This window comes from Silurus aristotelis, assembly GCF_946808225.1.
Source record: "Silurus aristotelis genome assembly, chromosome: 26".
Classification (NCBI taxonomy): domain Eukaryota; kingdom Metazoa; phylum Chordata; class Actinopteri; order Siluriformes; family Siluridae; genus Silurus; species Silurus aristotelis.
In genome coordinates, this window is record NC_139599.1 from 11261497 (window position 1) to 11286053 (window position 24557).

Consider the following 24557-nt stretch of genomic DNA (forward strand, 5'->3'; position numbering starts at 1 on the left):
TCTTGACACCAACACTGTTCCTTTTCGAGCATGCTTCTCCACATACATTTTTTACATTCCAACAGGGATGCAACTGGCAACTTGCTGATTGGTATGCAAGATAATTGTTGGTGCACGACCCACAAATTTTAATCCTAACTTGTATGTATGTAATTTATCGATAAAATTGATAATAATCGATAATGAAATTCGCTGTCAAGCTGTTATTGATTAGTTGGGCTGCTCATGTTACAAGTTAGTGTGAAGGCAAGACAACAAAGCTGCTTGCAAAATAGCAGAGAGTACAGGTAAAACGGCAGCAGGAATAACTGTACGCCCCAAGTCATCCAATGCATGGGAGCATTTTATATTAAAGGCAATAAGGAACACTGTAACCTGCAGTTATGAAAAGCAGAGCTTGTGTTGCATGGATGTACCACAGTGATGCACAAGCACATGAAAAGCATACCATGGTGTCACGAATGGAGGGGAAACATCAGCATGGTAAGCAAAAACTGTATATCGTCATCATGTGAAAATGGTAATACTGAAGTGCTATTCTGTATATGTTTTTTTTGTAACTTCAGTCGCACTACATCTGTTCTGGTGTGACTCTCGAGCATCAGGTTGTTCAATCACCTCGCTCACAACATAGTGATGGATTCAATTAAAACAGTGTGAACAAACACTAAATCTAAAAGCAGCGAATAACAGTAGCAGTAAAAGATTACATTTACATTACAATCACTGTTGTGGCTTATGCATTTGTACACCAGACATATTTTTTCCTTTCATTTTAATCAAGCCTGTTAGCTGCTGCGTTACTCCATATCCATTCTCTTTTTAGAGCATTTGTCCACTACAACAGTTATGTTTTCAAAATTAAATTCATTATATCTTCTAGATGCTTAAATCTTAACAATTGAACAATATGTAAATTTTTTTAAACAAAAACTGTTCAATGTTATATTTTATATTATTAATTTAAGCATGGTTGTCAACAAAAAATACCTTGCCATCTGCAACTATCATTAGAAACAATACAAATGTTAATTTACTCAAATTGCTTCCCCCTACATACTCAAAATCTTTTTGTTGTTGTTTTTTTTTTGTTTTTTTCAGATAGAAACAACCCAGCATGAGTGAATTTGTCCAAGGTGAAATCCTGCGTGCACTCCTCAACAAGCAGCCACTATAAATGGTTTAAAATGTTAAAATTACAGATAGTTAAACTCAATTTGTGAGTCTATTCTAATAAGTATTTCAATATAACTATATATATATATATATATATATATATATATATATATATATATATATATATATATATATATATATAAACTATATATATATAACTATATAACTATATATATATAAATAACTATATATATATATATATATATATATATATATAACTCTATATATATATATATATATATATATATATATATATATATATATATATATATATATATATATATAATATATATACAGTGAGGAAAATAAGTATTTGAACACCCTGCTATTTTGCAAGTTCTCCCACTTAGAAATCATGGAGGGGTCTGAAATTGTCATCGTAGGTGCATGTCCACTGTGAGAGACATAATCTAAAAAAAAAAATCCAGAAATCACAATGTATGATTTTTTAGCTATTTATTTGTATGATACAGCTGCAAAAAAAGTATTTGAACACCTGAGAAAGTCAATGTTAATATTTGGTACAGTAGCCTTTGTTTGCAATTACAGAGGTCAAACGTTTCCTGTAGTTTTTCAGCAGGTTTGCACACACTGCAGGAGGGATTTTGGCCCACTCCTCCACACAGATCTTCTCTAGATCAGTCAGGTTTCTGACCTGTCGCTGAGAAACACGGAGTTTGAGCTCCCTCCAAAGATTCTCTATTGGGTTTAGGTCTGGAGACTGGCTAGGCCATGCCAGAACCTTGATATGCTTCTTACAGAGCCACTCCTTGGTTATCCTGGCTGTGTGCTTCGGGTCATTGTCATGTTGGAAGACACAGCCTCAACCCATCTTCAATGCTCTAACTAAGGGAAGGAGGTTGTTCCCCAAAATCTCGCAATACATGGCCCCGGTCATCCTCTCCTTAATACAGTGCAGTCGCCCTGTCCCATGTGCAGAAAAACACCCCCAAAGCATGATGCTACCACCCCCATGCTTCACAGTAGGGATGGTGTTCTTGGGATGGTACTCATCATTCTTCTTCCTCCAAACACGTTTAGTGGAATTATGACCCAAAAGTTCTATTTTGGTCTCATCTGACCACATGACTTTCTCCCATGACTTCTCTGGATCATCCAAATGGTCATTGGCAAACTTAAGATGTGCCTGGACATGTGCTGGTTTAAGCAGGGGAACCTTCCGTGCCATGCATGATTTCAAACCATGACGTCTTAGTGTATTACCAACAGTAACCTTGGAAACGGTGGTCCCAGCTCTTTTCAGGTCATTGACCAGCTCCTCCCGTGTAGTTCTGGGCTGATTTCTCACCTTCCTTAGGATCATTGAGACCCCACGAGGTGAGATCTTGCATGGAGCCCCAGTCCGAGAGAGATTGACAGTCATGTTTAGCTTCTTCCATTTTCCATGATTGCTCCAACAGTGGACCTTTTTTCACCAAGCTGCTTGGCAATTTCCCCGTAGCCCTTTCCAGCCTTGTGGAAGTGTACAATTTTGTCTCTAGTGTTTTTGGACAGCTCTTTGGTCTTCGCCATGTTAGTAGTTGGATTCTTACTGATTGTATGGGGTGGACAGGTGTCTTTATGCAGCGAACGACCTCAAACAGGTGCATCTAATTTTGGATAATAAATGTAGTGGAGGTGGACATTTTAAAGGCAGACTAACAGGTCTTTGAGGGTAAGAATTCTAGCTGATAAACAGGTGTTCAAATACTTATTTGCAGTTGTATCATACAAATAAATAGTTAATAAATCATACATTGTGATTTCTGGATTTTTATTTTTAGATTATGTCTCTCACAGTGGACATGCACCTACGATGACAATTTCAGACCCCTCCATGATTTCTAAGTGGGAGAACTTGCAAAATAGCAGGGTGTTCAAATACTTATTTTCCTCACTGTATATACACATATATATATAACTAATATATATATATATATATTTAACTAATATTAGTTATATTAGTATATATATTAGTATAACTAATATATATATATATTAGTTATATATATATATATTGTCAGGGATTCACCCTGCCACGCCCCCCTCTGTAGCTGTCAGGGATTCACCCTGCCACGCCCCCGTCTGTAGCTGTCAGAGATCCACCCTGCCACGCCCCCCCTCGATAGCAGTCATGCTGCTTCCCAAGATTACCGACAGCTGTGGCTCATGAAAGATCAGACTACATAAACTCACGTTCTTGAGTCACAGGCTGTCGGTCGTTATATTGTCAAGATGGACAATCGCGTGGCTGCTCGACCGCCGGCTGTATATGCGAATTCCACTTCCGACTTGGATTACTCATTGCCGAAGGCTTTATGGATTATGCTTGGGACATTCGAACTCATAGCAAACAACGCGTATCGAGCGGATGTCTTTGTCTGTTGTTTTCAACGGCTTATGAGTGTTTTTGTGTTGTACGGTTGTTGAAATAAAAGGACAATGATCGGACTATATCGGCTTCCGCGTCTGCAGCCTGACATATATATTAGTTATATATATATATATATATATATATATATATATATATATATATATATAGTTATATATATAGTTATAGTTTTATATATATATATATATATATATATATATATATATATATATATATATATATATATATATATATATATATAAAAAACTATATATATATATATAAAAAACTATATATATATATATAAAAAACTATATATATATATATAAAAAACTATATATATATATATATAAAAAACTATATATATATATATATATATATATATATATATATATATATATATATATATATATATATATATATATATATATACACACACATACATACATACACACACATACATACATACATACATATGTATGTATTTAAGCAAAACTGTGTGATTGTAACACATTGCAATTTGTGGTTTATAAGGACTCTCAGTATATTGAATACATTCTGATTGTGGAAACTATAAAGTCGCAAGAAAAATTTAGAATTAATGTTGTGTAATTTGTCATAAAATAACATCTGAATCATTCTCTGGACAAACGATATAAGCAATTTTTACACAATCTGATGCTCAAAGGCAACAAATTACTTTACAGCATTGTTAATGTTTAAGTGAATACGTTAAAAAAAGATGTGAAAGTCTAATTGTGTGCATGTTACTTTAACTATATGATAAGTATCATATTTTATGACCAGTTAATAAAGACAACCAACCTATTAACTTTTTCTTATTATTTAACTTTTTCAAATGTGGGGGAACAGGATTTAAAACACAGGAGCAGATGAGATAGCAGAGAGTATTAAGAGCATGTTGAGCCGCTGCATCAATGGCTGGTTTGGGAATTGATCTCTGTTTGCAAGACAGAAAATAATGAGGACAGCCTCAGTCATGGGGATTTACACCACATATGCAGTTGCAAACCCACCAGTTTTGTTGATGGACATACACAGCCCTCTAACTGAATGCTCTAACTGAGGAAAGGAGGTTGTTCCACAAAATCTCGCAATACATGGCCCCGGTCATCCTCTTCTTAATACAGTGCAGTCGCCCTGTCCCATGTGCAGAAAAACACCCCCAAAGCATGATGCTACCACCCCCATGCTTCACAGTAGGGATGGTGTTCTTGGGATAGTACTCATCATTCTTCTTCCTCCAAACACGTTTAGTGGAATTATGACCCAAAAGTTCTATTTTGGTCTCATCTGACCACATGACTTTCTCTTATGAACAGTGTTGGCCAACGTTACTTTTAAAAGTAATGCATTACAATATTGAGTTACTCCCCAAAAAAGTAACGAATTATGTAACTTAGTTTCTTTTTATGGAAAGTAATGCGTTATATTACTTTTGCGTTACTTTTGCGTTACTTGTATCTCTTTCACGCCTTACAGGTGTAACAGGTGTAATATAGATAATTGGCATTAAGAAATAAGTTATATTAGGGCAAAAGACATGTGTGGGCTGCACACCGGTGATGTGGAGGGAGATCATACCTTTCGCTGTCATCTCGTAAAACATGCAATTCCGTAAATATGACCTCGTCCTCGTCTACATCATTCTCTGCTTCATCAGCTTGAAACATTCTGAACGCTTTTACAAAGTTCGCCACTATCAGTGACCGTGGCAGTTTATCTTCCCACAAAGAGCAAACGAGCTGTAAATTTGCTCTCTTTCTCCGCTGCGATGGCATCGTACATGTGTCTCCCACGGAAAACTAGCAGTCCATAGAGCTGCAGTGGTGGAAAGTCGGCAAAAGTTTTCTATATTTCTGTCTCCATTTCCATATATGCAACATTGCATAATGTTGCATATATTCAACATTATACACACACACACACACACACACACACACACACACACACACACACATCTAAAGTGCTGTGCTTTGCATGCAGATGTTTTTTTTTTTTTAAGTGGTATTTTTTGCAGTTGACAAGAGCTTTTCACCAACACATAATCTACACTTAACCATTATTCCTTTCTCCTTTTCCTCGACTATTTCAAAATAATAAGAATACTTCCATCACAGTAACGTAATTCTCTGGTTTGCCATCGCCTCATCTGACCAGCTTCTGTTCCCGCGGCTCGCACGTATGAGTGCGCGATTCTAAGTGACTACGTTTATTTTAATTCAGTATTTATTTTTTTATGCAAAATAATTTAACTTATAAGTAACTCGTATTACTTTTTTAAAAAAGTAACTTAGATATTAATGTGTAAATTTATAAAGTAACACGCTACTTTACTCCAGAAAAGTAATATTATTACGTAACGCACGTTACTTGTAACGCGTTACCCCCAACAATGCTTATGACTCCTCTGGATCATCCAAATGGTCACTGGCAAACTTAAGATGTGCCTGGACATGTGCTGGTTTAAGCAGGGGGAAACGGTGGTACCAGCTCTTTTCAGGTCATTGACCAGCTCCTCCCGTGTAGTTCTGGGCTGATTTCTCATCTTCCTTAGGATCATTGAGACCCCACGAGGTGAGATCTTGCATGGAGCCCCAGTCCGAGGGAGATTGACAGTCATGTTTAGCTTCTTCCATTTTCTAATGATTGCTCCAACAGTGGACCTTTTTTCACCAAGCTGCTTGGCAATTTCCCCATAGCCCTTTCCAGCCTTGTGGAGGTGTACAATTTTGTCTCGTGTCTTTGGACAGCTCTTTGGTCTTGGCCATGTTAGTAGTTGGATTCTTACTTATTTTATGGGGTGGACAGGTGTCTTTATGCAGCTAACGACCTCAAACAGGTGCATCTAATTTAGGATAATAAATGTAGTGGAGGTGGACATTTTAAAGGCAGACTAACAGGTCTTTGAGGGTCAGAATTCTAGCTGATAGACAGGTGTTCAAATACTTATTTGCAGCTGTATCATACAAATAAATAGTTTAAAAATCATATATTGTGATTTCTGGATTTTTTTTTTAGATTATGTCTCTCACAGTGGACACCTACGATGACAATTTCAGTACCCTCCATGATTTCTGAGTGGGAGAACATGCAAAATAGTAGGGTGTTCAAATACTTATTTTCCTCACTGTATGCTGGGGCTTCAATCCTGATTGATTTAATAACCTAATATAGGTTATTAAATCAGCTCAAATAACCTAATATAGGCCTCTGATCAGGGTCATGTGTCCTTACTTGTGGTGTTTGAAGTAAGTGGAGCTTTTGACACCACTGACCAGTCTATTCTCCTTCTTAGACGTTTTTAATATATTAATTACAAAAATTAGTTAAAGTTTTTTAATTTTGAAAAAGAAAAAGCTGATATTTTTTTTATCTTTCTATAAAAGCACTTACAGATTTACAGTCCCAACAAAAACTTAAGTTTTCCACATGTTTAATATTTTCAAATATTTCAGAATATTGATAAACATTATAAACATAAAATAACGTATGCAATAACATTAAAAGTTAAACAAATAGAAATAATTAAAATATCTACAGATCTTGTGTTTTTTGGTATAAAGTTTGCCATCTAAGCAAAAGGCTCACCTGTCTTTAGTTGTAAAGTCCATACCAACCAGTATGTTCCCCTCGTTTTCCTGAAGACTGCCAATAGCCACCATGTAGCGTACATGATCTGACCCGCTGCTCTCCAATCTTACAGCCTAGTGTAACACACAGTTTAACACGTTTCTCTAAGAGAGGAAACAATTCTATATTAGCTCATTATTACATTATTTTTGACATATTTTCTAGATGTTAGCTTTATCCACCCTTTATCAGTAAGGTTTACACCAATCATGCATCATTTTATGACAAGTGATCAAACATTATTACCACCTGCCTAATATTGTGTTAGTCCTCCTTTTGCTGCCAAAACAGTCCTCACAATTCAAGCATTAACCTCTTCAGTAATTTAAGCTACAGTAGCTCATTTGTTGGTCTGGACCACATGGGCCAGCCTTCCAAAGGGATGACTATATCAGCCATAGCAAGACAAGTTGGTCGTTCCAAATCTGTGATTTCAAGAATATTGAATCTTTACAACATCACAAACTCATTCAAGTCCGCCAAGAAGGCTGGTCGTCCACGGAAGACAAATACAAGAGAGGACAGGATACTGCAGAGGATTTCAATGGGCAATCGTTTCCACACTGCAGCTGGAAATGCTCACCAGTTCAGCGCGGAACAGGGTAAGGATCTGTCTCGTCATACAGTGTCTTGACGTTTAGGAGCATTTGGACTGAAAGCCCACTCTGCAGTGACCAAACCTCTCATTAGCAGAAAGAATCAAAAGGCCAGACTAAGCTTTGCTGAGGAGCATGTTGTGTGGACAGAGGAGAACTGGTCCAAAGTTCACATTAGTGATGAAAGCAAGTTTATTTGGGTCCGATGGGAAACAATATGTTCGGCGACAAACTGGAGAAAGACTGAACCCAAAGTGTGAAAAGAAGTCAGTAAAAAGTGGAGGAGGAAGTGTCAGGGTTTGGGGCATGTTTTCTGCAGCAGGAGTTTGGCCTCTTATACAGCTACATGGCAGAGTGAATGCAAATGTTTATCAGAACCTTCTTCAACAACATATGGTTCCTTCCCTGCGTTCATCACCCAATCAGCCCGCAGTGTTCATGCAGGACAATGCTCCATGTCACACAGCAAAATGGGTAAAGCAGTTCCTTGAAACTGAAAACATTGAAATAATGACATGGCCTGCCCAAGAGTCCTGATCTCAACCCAATAGAGAACCTCTGGAAAATCCTTGGCGACAAAGTTATGGCCAAGAAACCCACTAAAGTCACCGAACTGTGGAGTAGACTGGAAGAAGAGTGGACCAAAATTGTTGTTCTCTAATTTTGATCAGTGTATTTTCTGCAAAATAATGTTTTTTTTGGAAATGCCTTAGTTATTTTGTGGAAAAGGTGTTCTGGTAGTATGGTATAGACAGGACAAAAACTCCTTCAACTGTTGAGCAGTGAAGATGACATTATTTCAGAATTGTTCAATTGTTTATAAATTGTTCTCTAATTTTGATCGCCAGTGTATATAAAGGAAGAAGATTTTGCCACTGGTTTTCAGATCATCTCTGACATGTCATGAGTATGCTCTTGGGTTTATAGAAATTTTACTGCAATAAACTCTACTTTGCTTTTTCTCATACATATTTTTTGAAGTATTTTTGAGAAGGATACCCACCCAGCTCACCCACTACCAGGTGCCATGATGAAGAGAAAAAGTGTTATTCTCTTCACTAGTCATAAAGTTATAATGTCATAATGTTATGACTGATCGGTGTATGTTAATATCCTGTTGTTGAACTGTTTGCTGGGAATTTTGCTTGTATTTGCTTTAAAAAAAATTTACAGTTCGTTTTTTCTCGCTCTCATCGCTTTAAAATATCAAAATATCTTTTTTGATTTCCTGCATCCTTTACTTTCCGTTGGCTCTGTCTCGTCTATTTTTGCTTTCGGAAGAGCGCTTTTTTCCCTGTTTAAGGGTTCGAAAGCAGTGAGCGGAGGACATTCCCATCAAAACTACAAACACACGCTACAATAATCACATTAAGGTCCGTAATTTCTTTGCTATGTCGAACATCCAGTTCATTCAGTGTGTGAAGTGCGACATGTTTAGTCAGTCTTTCTCCGTTGTTAGCGATAATTTTATCTGTGAGAAGTGTAAGCTAGTTTGCTCTTTGACAAAGAAGATCTTAGCATTAGAGGAGCACATCCAGAGTCTAGAGAGAAGTAGTGAGTGCGAGAGCAGTCCAGGTTCTGCAGGGGGAAGTCTGGATGCCCTAGGTGAAGTTAGCATTCCCCCAACTCCGGCATTAGTCTCTCGCAGCGGGGCGAATGGGTGACGGCTCGGTGGCATCCTCGCAAAGCCAAAGCTAACGCTAAGGCTCGCCCACGGGAGCACCATTCCTCTTCGCTTCACATATCCAACAGGTTTGCTCTCCTTAGTGAAGCACCCGCTGAGAAACCTGAAAGAGCTCTGGTTATAGGAGACTCCATTCTAAGGCACGTGAAATTAGCTAGACCTTTAGGGGCACCAGACGCACAGGTCATGTGTATACCGGATTCTTAGCAAAGCACAGGTTCTCTAAGATAGTTTTTCACACAGGAGCTAATGATATACGCCTTCGACAGTCAGATGTTACTAAGAGTAATATTATAGAGGTGTGTAAATTAGCGAAGGCAATGTCCGATGCAGTAACATGCTCTGGCCCCATCCCAATGCGACGTGGTGATGTAGCCTACAGCAGGTTATGGTCGCTGAACTGCTGGATGTCCGAGTGGTGCTCCAAAAACAATGTGGGCTTCATTAAAAATTGGAGCATTTTTGAGGGCAAGGCTGGCTTGTTAGGGCGGGACAGTATCCATCCCACTCGGGAAGGTGCTGCTCTCTTTCTTGCAGTATAGGTCATAGTCTCAGAACAGCACTAGTTAACAAGTGACTGTCTAGAGCCAAGGCCAGGGAGCAGACAGACAGGCTAAACCGACCGTCTGCTAGCTGCAAAGAGTCGTTACTCAGGATCCACCAAATTGAGACTGTGTCTGTCCCCCGAGCGAAACCAGAATATAGGAATTCTTAGAAAGTCTGTTTTAGTAACCTGATTAACATTAAATTAAATAGGACTGAACGCACAGCCAGCACCTCTGATCTAAAGATAGGATTGCTGAATATTAGATCTCTCACGTCAAAAGCGCTTACTATAAACGAAATTATTACCGACCAGGAGTTTAAAATAATGTGTTTGACAGAAACGTGGATTAAACCAAATAAATATGTAGCATTAAATAAAGCGAGTCCTCCTGGGTAGAGTTACATACACCTACCCCGTCTAAATGTCAGAGGAGGCGGAGTTGCAGCTATTTATAATAATAATCTGAACGTCACACAAAAAAGACTAAACACAAATGTAAAACATTTAAAGTCCTTTACACCAACATAAAATATTCAGTTATTATTTACAGACCTCCAGGGCCCTACTCTGATTTTCTCATAGAATTTGCAGATTTCATCACAAATTTAGCTACTTCTTTAGACAAAGCATTAATTGTTGGTTACTTTAATATTCATTTTGATAATCAGGAAGACTCCTTAAGAGCAGCAGTTGTGTTCAGTTGGAATTAATCAGAATTTTATAGGACCCACTCATAGTGGTGGACACACTCTTGATTTGTTGTTAACATTTGGATTAAAAATAAAAAAGTCATAATTCCACAGTCTAAAGCTATTTCAGACCATTATTTCATCTCTTTTAAAATCTGCCTCAGTCATTGCATTACTACCTCACCACGTTATCGTGTTAAGCATACTTTCACGTCAGCTACAGCAGCACGTTTTATCAATAATCTTCCAGAAATTACGGTATTAAATAGATCTCCGTCTGACCCCGCAGAGCTCAACTGGGCCACTGAATACCTAGAATCAACGTTACAATGTACTCTAGATGATGTGGCTCCCCTTAAGACCAAAATGATTAGGGATAAAAAATTAGCACAGTGGTATAATGATCATACATGCACCTTAAAACAGACCATTTGAAAATTAGAATGTAAATGGCGTCAAACAAAATTAACAGTATTTCAAATAGCATGGAAGGAGAGCCTCAGAAATGATAGAAAATCTCTTAGTGCTGCTAGATCAGCATATTTCTCCACCCTCATAGAAAATAACAAGCATATCCTAGATTTTTATTCAGCATGGTAGCAAAATTAACAGGAAATAAAAGCACTGCACTCACATGCACACCATCATTAGGTAGTAATGATTTCATGAACTTTTTTTAATAAAAAAATTTTAAACATCAGGCAAGAAATCCAGACAGTTAATATAAATCCAAATTATATTACAAGTAACCCTGTAGACAGCAGTGTAATTATAACAATCAACTACAAAGCTTCACTCCTATTCGTGAGAATGACCTAATTTGATAAATTTCCTCATCAAAATCATCAACCTGCATTCTTGATCCCTTGCCTACAAGTTTCTTTAAACAGATAACTCCAGAGATAATTGAACCTGTTTTAAAAATAATAAACTCTTCCATTAGCACTGGTTATGTACCAAAATCCTTCAAACTGGCAGTTATCCACCCCCTAATTAAGAAACCTGACCTTGACCCATGTCAGCTGTCCAACTACAGACCAATATCAAATCTCCCCATTATATCCAAAATTTTAGAAAAGGTTGTAGCACAGCAGTATCTGCTTATGAATAAAATTTTTTAAATGTATCAGTCAGGATTTCGGCCTCATCATAGCACAGAGACGGTGCTAGTTAAGGTGGTAAATGACCTGTTATTAGCCTCTGACCAGGGTTTTGTTTTTTTACTTGTTTTGCTCAACCTTAGTGCAGCTTTTGACACCATTGATCACACTATACTGCTTGCTAGACTTAAGAATGTTGTTGGAATAAATGGAACGGCTCTCTCTTGGTTCAGGTCTTACTTGACTGATCGCCCATCAGTTTGTTGATGTAAATGGTGAGTTCTCCACACTCTCTGAGGTAAAGTTTGGTGTACCTCAAGGATCTGTCTTAGGCCCACTGCTTTTCTCTTTATATCTGCTGCCTCTTGGTGAAATTATACATAAACATGGTATTCGCTTCCATTGCTATGATGATGATACACAGTTGTATATTTCAGCAAAGCCAGATGAGAGAGATCATCTTATCATCTTCTGCTCAACTCAGATAAGACGGAAGTACTTTTACTAGGACCACATGCATTTTAATCAGTCTACACTGGCTCCCAATCAAATCTCGCATTGATTATACAATACTACTACTGACGTATAAAGCACTTAACGGTCTCGCACTGCAGTATCTGAGTGAACTTCTGTACCGGTATGAGCCTCCATGCCTACTTAGATCAAAAGGTGCAGGCTATCTGTTGGTTCCTCAAATAACGAAGACTACAGCAGGGGGCAGATCTTTCTCTTGTAAAGCCCCACAGTTATGGAACAGCCTTCCAATCAGTGTTCGGGACTCAGACACAGTCTCAGTGTTCAAGTCGAGGTTAAAAACATTTATTCAGTCAAGCCTTTTATCAGTAGATTTTTTCTTAGGCAAAGGCGCAGATCTGGAGGGAACATTGATATAGAGTGTTTGGTGAACTGGGATATTTGTATTCTGTCGTCCCCTTACATTCACACGTTTACTCAGGTTCGTTGACGGTGGTATGGTGGGTCGTCTCTTATCCCAGAGATCCCTCATGTCTGTGTTACCTTCTGGTTCTCCCTTGTAGTTATGCTGCCATAGCGAGTCTTGCCGGAGTCCAAACTGCACAGTGATATTAACTTTCATACAACAATAAGGACACTTAATAATCCATATCCTTCTCTTCCTGTCACCCTCCTCTCTCTCTCTCTCTCTCTCTCTCTCTCTCTCTCTCTCTCTCTCTCTCTGTGTGTGTCGAGTTAAACATGCTCCTGAGGCTCCAGTGACCACTGTTCCTGCCCCTCTCCCCTCCGTGGATCTTCCCACTTCGTCCAGGCCTGCCTCTGGATAGTGTTCTCTTCGACTGGAGGCCACTCTGTGCAGCTTGGGACGGTTTCTCATCAACGCCTTGGGTGGTTCCATGAAATTTTGGAGTAAGAACGGGCGCTTTAAGGATGGATTGGACTGTAGTTAATGTCAACAGTCTCCTACACTGACTCAGGACTACTTTTCGCTTCTGATCATCATCACTGTACCCCGTAACATCGTATATCTACTACAAATGGACATTCGGTGCAACCCAGATGAGGATGGGTTCCCTCTTGAGTCTGGTTCCTCTCAAGGTTTCTTCCTATTGCCATCTTGGGGAGTTTTTCCTTGCCACAGTCGCCGTCGGCTTGTTCATCAGGGACAAACTTACTTATAAAGAACATATTCACTTTTAATCACCACATTATCTGTGTAAAGCTGCTTTGAGACAATGTTCATTGTTAAAAGCGCTATACAAATAAAAATGAATTGAATTGAATTGAAAAGGTGCTCACCAGTTTCACCCTATCTTCGCAGCGGAGGGTGTTAAGCATTGCCTGCAGGTGTTGTGGTAAATCATCTACAGCAAAAAGCGTGGTAAGGTGGTAATAACGACATACAGCTAAACAATGAAAGATGTTTTTTGTGTTTGAATTTCTCCTGCAGATATTATGGAAACTAATTCTGTCATGCCCTACAGACTTTCATTTAATCTCACAAGTGATATAAGACTTTAAATGTGTTTTTTTAACGAAAAAATTCTGGAAAGCCATACGTTTTGTATAATCTTATATAGTGAGAGATCATGCATATTCAGCAGAAATCAATGTTGCCTGTGTTTACCTGAATTTTCTTGATGCAACTGTGTTTTTGGACAACTAGCACTGCCACCCTGCTGTAAAAAGAGGGCTGCCCCCTTTACCATATAAAAGCTTTCGCATAAGCTAAAACACACAAACACAAAATTGTAAAAAAGTTTTAATAAATAACAATGTATAGTGATAAAATGTACCGAGTGTTTCTAAACTTACCTAGAATCTGCTTTCTGATCATCACTCACCAAATCCTGAAAAACAAAACATTTTAGTTTTCTCTTTTCAAGGCATACATTTTTGACATAGCAATATTTTCTCTGGGGCATCACAGTGTTGCAGCAAGAGATGGACACAACAAAGTGTGTGTGCATCTGTGTTCATAAAGAGAGTCGCTGAATCAAAAGGAATGATTTTGCAAAATGTAGTGAAGTGAAAGTAAAAGTCTCCCCAAATGGAAATACTTTAGTACAGATTGTCAGAAGTACAGATATGTGAAAAAACTACTTAAGTATAGTAACAAATTACATTTACTTCATTACTTTCCACCACTGGTTACAATATGTTACATAATATTAGAATTTTAACTTTAATTTGTATTTTCACACATTTTTACAAAGTGTGTAAAATGTAAATAAAACAGAATGCAATGATTTGTTAATCTCCTAAACCAATATTTTACTCACAAAAGAACCTTAGAAAATTTAACAAATGTTTAAAGTGAGGATAAGTACCATGTACAAGTTATTATAAGGTAATTTTGAATTTAATAGTTGCAACAAGCCTCACAAAACAGGGCCTCGCTTACCACCCACTGTGTAGCATCCCCTCTTCATTTAACAACAGTCCATATGTATCTGGGAACTGAGGAAACCAGTTGCTAGATTTTTGTAAAAGGAATGTTTTCCCATTCATGTCTGATACAGGATTATAGATGCTCAACAGTTCTGTTTTTTTTTTAATGTCTGTTTTTAATGCAGTGCTTCAAAATGTCTCCAGACTCTTTGATTCTTATTAATGAGATTATGTACTGTTGATGATAATATATTCAAAGTCCTCACATCTTTATTTTGAGGATTTTTTTTTCCTGAAAATGTCCCACAATTTGTAGAGACAGTTTTTTGCTTTAGCTATCCTACCTAATTAGTTACAAATAACTTAACTTACTTACTTATCCATCCTTTTGTTACCCCATCCCTAGTTTTTCAAGAGCAGAAGAACATCACTGGAAGATGACAAGAGATCAGGAAGACCAATTAACAAGCTTAACTCCAAAAAAAACATTCGGTGCATGATGATCGTCGGAGGACAATCCACATGATCTCGCTCCCACACACACACCCTGCTTACCAGATTTGGCTCCCGCGGACTTTGCCCTTTTCCCAAGGTGAAGATCCAGCTCAAAGATCGCCGTTTTAACAGAAGGTGCTTGACATGCTTCCAAAAGAAGACTTCCAGGATATATTCCAAAATTAGCAGGTAAACTAGGTGCACTGTATTGCTGTCCAAAGGGGACTATTTTGAAGTTGATCGTGTGTAAACATTGATAAATAAAGTACTTTCTTTTAAACAGAGCTAGTCTCAAAACTATTTACAACAGCATGCCTTTGTAGTAGAACAGTCTTGAAGTGTTAAACTAGCCTGCCTGCAGACCTTTTACTAATGGAAAACATTTTGCAAATCATGAAATTAAAAATATGACGACAAAAGTTCCAGGACTGTTGAGCAGCTTAAATTCTGTAATCATCGTGAATGGGGAAAAAGATCTCTCCCAAAACTCCAACAACTGGTCTCAGTTAATCAGTTCCCAGATGTATATGACCTGTTGCTAAAAGAAAAGGAAAGGTACACAGTGCAATATTTTGGAGACATGCACAGCCATCAAAATATCCTTATTTTTTGCTTAAAACCATACAGTTCTTTAGTTTAAACATATGATGTATTCTATTATATGTTCTACTGTGAATGAAATATTGGTTTATGAAATTTGCAAATCATTGCCTTCTGTTTTATTCACATTTTACATTATTTTTTTAAGGTTGTACAACTTTGACCAACTTTTTTAGCACTTAAAGCATATTAATGGGTTGGGTATAAATAAATAAATGGGTGCTTTTTGGTAGCCTAAAATAATCTTTTTTAGAAGTGCAGTAAGAGGTGTTTAATTATTATGAAAGCAGGAGGTTGAGCGGCAGTTAGTGAAGTTCTCCATTGCATTGCTATACTATGTCCAACTTGATGGTACTAAGGTGTTCAAATGTTAAACTAATGTAAAAAGTGTGCATGGAAGAGAAAGAGTATTTTGCTAAACTACAGCTCAGGTTCTGCCTGTTTATTAATTATTCAACATAATTGTGGTAACAACAATGTTAGGATGGCCTTGCTCTCTCTACAATCTCCAGTAGCATTGCTGGAATGCCCAGGTGAACCAAAACTTCCTATGATGTATGCAATGGGTTAAGTTATTCCAGAATTCCCCACCTAGAGGAAGAGAGGCCTGCCTTCTAATACACTGAACAGACCTGCATAATTTTAGACTGTAGTCTGGTGCATCAATCTTTCCATAACACCGGTTCTTAGAGTACTTCAGTTTATGCATCCTGACTTCATTGAAAGTGCAGCTTATGATTTACTTGAAGGAAAAATACCTATGTGTGGTTACTTGAGACTGAATGTGACATACTAGATAAAGACAGTTGAGTTTAAAGTAGTAAAATCAGGAACTCCTGTAGACATATCTTCCTACTGATCGACTTGCTTCTATGCCAATAGTGATAGATTTGTATGCACTTAAAATTTCACACAAAAAGTGAAAATCTGCCCTGGATTTAATCCTGTACAACAAAAGCTCTGTGATTTACCTCTGTCAGTGCAAATGGCAGTATTAGATAAACATAAAGTGCTAGAGAATGATAGCATAATTAAAAAAAAGATTCAAAGAGAAAGAATAAAACAGAATGTATTATGTGCATTGATTTATGGGAAGCTACAAAGGCTGTGAACAAGTCATCCGTTATCACTAATCAAAAATAATCTGTCTGATTTCAGTGGCTCACTAATGTTCTTTTCTCTTGACCTAAAAATGCATACTACCAAGTCCCATTACACGAGGAGAGCAGCGAACTAATCACTACCCATGAAGTATTACCCATGAAGGCCTGTAGCAGCTCTAAAGAATACCATACTTACTGTGTTTGGCACCAACTACTTTTTAACAAATGATGACCCTGATGTTAAAGGCCTTGATGTGCTACACTGTTACCTAGGACTATGTTTTTTTTTTTTACATATGTAAGGAGTACTGAAAAGTGGAGATAGCTGTTGAATATGTGAATAAAGGTAAAGAAAGAACACTGATATATGTTTTTTTTTTTTATTTCATTATGTCTCACAGCACTAACTTATTTTTTTTTTACATATAAATTAGGAATAAATAGAATTAAACATAAATAAAACAATACTAAACAATCTATAGTACATCTTTGTGCATCATGTCAATAAGAGTTCACAATGTCATTAAACTATTTGGTGAATATTTTAAAGAGTTTTATTTATGGTGACAGAACTGATGTAATCATTTTGTACTATGCAACCATTAATTGTATACAAACTGACTGTTTCAGTTGACCGTCAGCAACTGACTAGCTACAATCTTGCAACTTTCTGAGGCTAGGTTCATATGGCAACCACTTGGGACCCAATGATATCCACTTTGCCACACCATAGCAACCAGCTGGGACATTATAACAACCACTTAGCAACATCTAACAAGCCAAAATGTTTGTCAAAGCAATGGCCTATTAGCATCAGATCTAGCTAGCTTAACAACGACTTAGCAACACCCTGGCAACAAACTAGCAGTGTTTAAGCACTCATAATCTTCAAACAAGTTTCAGCCACTTTACTGTTGACATTTTAAACAGTTTCAACCAGTACGTATTCAAGTGTTAAACAGTGATTCTGCTTTAGAGTGTTTAGTTAGCTCAACATTATAATTTGTTCAAGAACTTAATTCCAGTATTATTTTAATGCAATTAACAGAGATTCATAGCAAATTTTTTCAAGCTAAAATAAAATCAGATGGATGGCAGGGATGCTGCCAGTGAGTACGGCTTTTGCTCTATTCTGTATTTTTTTTCGAACTGTACTCCTGGCTCAATCATTTAGAATTTGGTAATGTACTGAGCCACTATATAAGCGTAAGAACAAACATTCACATAAGTTGTACTTTTGTAAGTTGTTTCAGGTAAGTTAAATATGTTCCTGAGGTACCAGTAATTAGCAATCCTGCCACTTCCTTCTATTCAGATCTGTGTGATCCCGATGCCCAACCTCTGGACAGAGTTTTCTTCAATTGGAGACCACTCTGAAGTGGTTGAGCTAAGGATGGTTCCTCATGAACAGCCTAAGGATTTATGAAGTTACTGAGAACTCAAGAACTATCTCAACTCAAGAGGATGGATCTGAACTGTAATCAACATAAACAGTCTGCTACAATCGTTTTGAAAAGCAGTTTGCATGAAAATCTCTGCATTTAAGTGCCTATCACTGAACAACACACCTCAGCAATGATAACACTATAATGAACAGTCATTAAGTGAGACCAGATAAGGGTGGGTTCCTCTTTGAGTATTTTTAAGGTTTCTTCTTCATACAGTTTTTCCTTGCCAGGAATAAAATTAGGGATAAACTTGTAAAGGATAAACTTATAGGCACCAAATTATGGAAGTGTATCTCTGTAAAGCTGCTTTGGAACAATGTCCATTGTTAAAAGCGCTATAGAAATAAAACTGCACTGAACTGAATTAAATAAGACAGTCTGCTAAATGCCATGAATGTAAATGTTCTTTAGCAAACTTTTAAGGAGACATGTGTTCACTGTGATCGCGGTGCTCCGTATGGACGGGTGTGTTTCGGCCCACACTGCGTACAAAAGTGCACAAGATACATTTTAGCCGAAACTATAATTTCATAAATCATTAAATAGCGTAGGGTGCGGAATCACTTGATTTCACTTGAGTGATTGCGCACATTCTCATATATTTTTTATTTCGTTGTCCATGTTGTACTAATGCATTCATTCAGTTTTAAAATAATGCATTTTCCAACCTGCATATTAATTAAGCATTCCGCACTGCGTTAGAAAAGTAAGTAAGCAAGATTTCAAATTGTGTTAAAATACACTAGACACGTAAACAGCTCTTACTCGTGGCCCTAATAAGGATCCACCAAATTGTCCATTAACTGCGGCATCCTCTGGATTCCTGGATTCTGGATATTTACCTTGTGTGCGGCGAGCGGCGGGGAGCGCTGCAGGGTTAACAGCGCCATGGCCGGAGCTGATACGATGTCCTGGGTGAAAAGCAGCTTTTTAGGAGCGCATCAGAACACTGAGAACCGAGAAAGTATCGCCGCCTTTAATCTAATGGTAATCACACTCGACAAAGCTCGGTGGTTGGTGCAGTTTATGCATCAGGTTTTTAGGCTCCGCAACCTGGACCAACAGCATCACCCTGATTTCAGCTTCTCCCTGACAACAGCGGGGCGCGTGCAGCCACTGCGGCCAATCCGACGCCGTTTTCCACGTGCCGTCAGGTCGAGCTGAAGAACAAGCTTACCAAACACGCAGCGGCGTGCCATGGCCGCTATTTAAAGACAATCAAGTCGCAAACAAATTCGTCATATTTCCAAAATAAAGTCGTACGTTGTTTTTTTTTTGTTGAGAAAATAATGATAATATTTTGACAAATACCCATAATATAACGATGGGAAATGTCGCAAAATTCCGAGTAGAAAGTTGGAATATTCATGATGAACTCGTATATGGTCACCTGGTGACAATCCTTTATTTTTTGTACTATTTGTCTCGCCTTGTTCCTGAGTAACGCTAACAGGATAAAGACGGTTAACTTCCTACTGAATGGTCCGACGTTATGAGGGGGACAGATTGCGTTATGTGTCTGGTCTTTTGTCCGAATGCTAACAGTAGATATTCTTAATTTATCCTCACAAATTCCTTACACCTGGTATTCTTGATTGTTATGCAAAATATTAAGGATTTTTGATGTCTGACTTTATTTGGTAAGAGAAAAGCGTGTAGTCTATACATACTTACATTTTTATTTTATTTTTTTGGAGCATCACATTACACATTTAGTCCCAATTTGCCCGTATAATGAAGATTTGTGTTCATCAGCCACAAGGCTCTTAGTAAAGGCAGGTACTAATGTAGGGTCTGTGGTGCACTCTGTGTTCAAATTCATCAGTAGGGCTAAGATAAGAATTATATAGCAGGCCATTTAAGATCTTCCTCTCCAAACCATGTAAACCATATCTTCATGGAGCTCAAATTGTGCAAAGGGGCACTGGAACAGGTTTGGGTTACAACAAATCATCATTAGTGGTAGATCTGTGTAGCTTTTTGCTTTTTGAGGAAGTCTCTTTATTAAATTATTTTTGTTGCGTGATCACACCGGCGGAAACAAAATACTTAATTTCTGCTTTTCTGCTTGTACAAGAATTATGGTCAGTATGACATACAGTACGAGTCATGCCCTTGCTCATTTTGTGCCATACATTTGCACTGTAAATTTGGTAGTGGACATGGTCTGGTAGGTAAAAGTAAAGTCTGTTCTATGCATGCGTTTACAGTTTATGATCCAAAGTCACAAAAAACAATCACAAATCATGCAATAGGAACTTTATAAGTAATAATAAAATTAAAGGCTATTAATATGAATAGTATGAAGTATAGTGGTCCAAAATTTCTTTGCCTTCTTTGACATTCTAAGAGTTACAGCTTAAATAGTCATGCTAGGTGTTCAAGTCTTCTGTTTTGAGTTGATCAATCATCATATTTATTGCAGTGTTCATTGTTTATGATTGTTTACATTACACAATCTGTTAAATAGATTTTTTTTGGTTATCGTTACTCTTGCAGCTTGTGGACTGGCAGGTTTTTTCTAGTTATTTTGTGCGGAGTATGTCTGGCAACTCAAGACCATTTAAATCTTTTGCATGATGTTGCTGAGGGTGAATTAAATCTGAGATCTAAAGTAAATCATGAACTGCATGTCCAGAATATCTCCAGAAGAAATATGGAAAGTAACTGTGGTGTAAAATGTGGATGGCAGTGCAGTACCAGAGGCTTTAAGCTTCGGCCAAGGCTTTACTACATCGAACATTACCAAGAGCATATCAAATGTTTTGAACCTTTTGTACATTTATGGACCATGCAATTTGAAGGTAAACATCACTTCTTCAAATAGGATGTGCAACGAAATTTAAAAATGTCTGGCAGGCAGATACCTGCATATGATGACATACCATCTTAGTTCACCAGCATTCTTTAAACCATTTTCATATTTTGTTCACAGTGCTAAGAGGGAAAATCAGGACTTCTTATTCTTAATCCTCCAGCAGCCTTAGACATTGTTTATAAGGAAAAGGACACATTCTGTACATACATTACAAATTTACAATAGTGCAAATGCAAGAAATAGAGGTGTGTGCATGTATAACGTGTACAGTGTGCAATGTAAACATGGAAGGCATGTATGTGTAAAGTTCTGAGGAGGAAAATTTAATCTATGTTATTATTCACATTTGTAAAAGGGGTGTATGGGTGTGTGCAAAGTATGCACAGGTAGTCTGTAGTCTGTGTTGTTATTGCATTGTGTGTGTGTGTGTGTAAGGAACGGGAAGTTGCCACCTCTTAGACAGACTTCATAACTGCTGGAGAAGGTTATACTGAAAATACACAGATCTCAGTCATACCAACTCAGCTGCAACTTAAAATACAGTTATTTCCCTATGCCCCCTGGAATGTTAAAAGATCTGGTCTGATGTGTTCCCATTTCCTCGACTCTTGCATAATGTTACTGACAGCCTAGAAGCTGGAAATGCAGTTAATAAAAATCGGGAAAAAGTCCACAAAATTAACAAAAGGATAAAACATTCTGGTATCACTAAAGCAATGCACAGCTTCAAGGCTTACCCCAGTGGAAGTACCTAAAGCAGCAGAGACTTTGTGAAGCAATCCTGCCTCACAGAAGCAGGAAGTCAATGTGGACGATATGGTTGGAAGAATTCAACTGAAGTCCCTAGTACTTTTCGCAGTTGATGTCTCTTCCGCTAAATGTTTACGTAAAGTACAATTATAGTATATGTTGGTTGGAATGTATGACTTCATTTAAAGACACTGCCGGCTTAAAACTTTTCCCACTGTCTTTTGTTCTTTATTTATCTATTTGTTCTTTTTTCACATTCAACAAGACATACAGCTGTACTTTGTGCCTTCCCTGTCTACTTGTGTTAAGAAACTGTGTTTTTAAGACACAAATGTAGGTTTTATACATCTCATTTCAGTTTTAAAGCTATTTATCTGCTTATGTTAATAAAGGTATTTCATGCTCGTTAGACTGATTGCAGACATTGCAGATTCAGCCATAGCTCATGTAAGCATGGTGAATGGAGAACAGAGGTCCACTGTGCTGTTTGGCTTTGCTGCGATTGCTATTGTGCTGGAAGGTGACATTCTTCTGAGGGACATTACCAGGTTGGCTGATGCTTTTCTCTTGAGCTTTGGTATGAGTTACATCTCGATTATCCAAAAGAGCTGATCCACATTTTCAGTTTCTTCCAAAAAGTATTACTGGACTCAGATGACCCAAATCCTCTATATCTAGACTCAAACATCTAGATCGATAAAATGTACTTTATTTTGTTTACTTTTATGTTGAATATTTCCACAACTTCTACATATTGTGACACTGTTTTGTCAACATGTTAATGCATCAGGTTTGGTTCGTTATTGCTTATGCAGAGATTAATTACTTTTAACTTACTTACTTTTAATGAATAACAAGTTATTTCATATTTCATATATTTTCACATTTTTCTATGAATAAAAGTTATAAAAAACAAAAAAAAGTTTATTTAAATAAATAATTTTGAGCTTGACTAGGATTAATCAGGGTTTACAGCATAGGTTTTTTGGATAATGAGCTAACAGTGTACAGTGTGTTGTCATTCCTTCACTCCTGCTTTGTGGATGTATTACTTTTAGGTTGTTTTGGAGCTTATTGTTCACAGGCCACCCAATGTTTCTACCATTAACTGCTGTTGTTTTCCTTGTCAGGCTTCTTAATACACTGATTCTAAGTATACTAAAGTCCCCTCTGAAATTATAGGAATACAGTACAAAAATAGAGGACGTATTTTTATGTGACTGTGCAAATGTATTTTTGATGAGAATGAATACTGTTTTCAGGGGGCACCACTTTCAGCACTTTCGGAAGCCACTCTTCAGTAAAAGGCAAGTGACCAGCTGCCTGAAGTTTGCCATAAGAAACTTGAAGGACTATCAGACCATGAGAAACAAAGATTGAGCTCTTTGGCCTGAATGCCAAGCATCATGTCTGGAGGAAACTAGGCATCACACTCTCATCACCTGCCCAAAACCATTCCTATAATGAAGCATGGTGGTGGAAGCATCATGCTGTGGGAGTGTTTTTCAGCAGCAGGAACTCGGAGACTAGTCAGGATCGAGGAAAAGATGAATGCAGCAATGTACAGAGACATCAATGATGAAAATCTGCTTCAGAGTGCTCTGGACCTCAGACTGGGGCGATGGTTCATCTTCCAACAGGACCATGACCCTAAGCACACAGTAAAGATAACAAATGAGTGGCTACAGGACGACTCTGTGAATGTCCTCGAGTGGCCCAGCCAGAGCCCAGAATTGAACCCGATTGAACAGCTCTGATCAAACTTCTTTCACATTGTCATTATGGGATATTGTTTGTAGAATTTTGAAGAAAATTTATAATTTAATTCATTTTGGAATAAGGCTGTAACATAACAACATGTGGACAATGTGAAGCACTGTGAAATAAGTTTGTGATTTTATCATAATTTTATTGAAGTAAACCTTGCATTAAAAAAAAAATTGGCTGGGAGATTCTAGCTTGTAGCCTGTTTTTTATTAACAATCTTGCATTAATGCTTTATTGTGCATAAAGGACCTGAGTGAAAATCAGTATTGGATGTGTGATCTATTTGCCCTCAGCAGGCACTGCATTAAAAGAAAAGATTTTTGTGGAAACACCTCCAGAAATCAATGTCTGTAAACACTGTTCCTGCTATCCACAAATGCTCTATCATGCCATGAAGAAGCCATATGCAAAAATGATCGAGAAATGCTGCTATCTTCTCTGGGCCATTTCAAATATACCAAAACATTTCTGTGGTCAGACAAGTTGAAATGTAAAATTATTCTTGGAAACCCTGGATGCTGCATCCTCTGAAACTAAAGAGGAGAGGGACAATCCAAATGAAGATACAAATTCTGTCTTAATTGAACAATTTGCAACTTGTTTTAGACTCGGCAAATCAATCACCAGACCTTAACCAAATTGAACATATATATCATCTTTCTAAATGAAGTAACCCCCAAAACAAATAGCTGAAAGAAACTGTGGTACAAGACTGAAAAAACATCACAAGGGTTGCTGCGTCATGAGTGGGTACAAGTAGGGGATATGCAACCACACATCCAGTGTAGAATCATTCTAAATAAATTTAGTTTTCATGTCAAGATCATCTTTTGATCTCACACCCAAATGTTTTAAGCATATAACAAAAACAAAAGAATTAGTCTTGCCAGGTTG

At 37.5% G+C, this 24557-nt stretch overlaps 1 protein-coding gene across 4 annotated transcripts in view; it reads right to left on the reverse strand.

Annotated features, from left to right (window-relative positions):
- The window catches only part of ssh1b (slingshot protein phosphatase 1b), a 45484-nt gene extending 25944 nt beyond the window's left edge, over positions 1-19540 (reverse strand). For all 4 annotated transcript variants that reach the window (XM_083531858.1, XM_083531856.1, XM_083531857.1 and 1 more), the window contains exons 1-5: positions 19171-19540; positions 14107-14141; positions 13919-14019; positions 13591-13655; positions 7160-7275 (exon numbers count right to left, since the gene is read on the reverse strand). In XM_083531858.1, the coding sequence (XP_083387984.1) occupies positions 7160-7275; positions 13591-13655; positions 13919-14019; positions 14107-14141; positions 19171-19218 (365 nt within the window). In that variant the 5' untranslated portion in view covers positions 19219-19540. The remainder of the gene's footprint in view (positions 1-7159; positions 7276-13590; positions 13656-13918; positions 14020-14106; positions 14142-19170) is intronic.
- Between the last annotated feature and the right edge of the window lie 5017 nt (positions 19541-24557).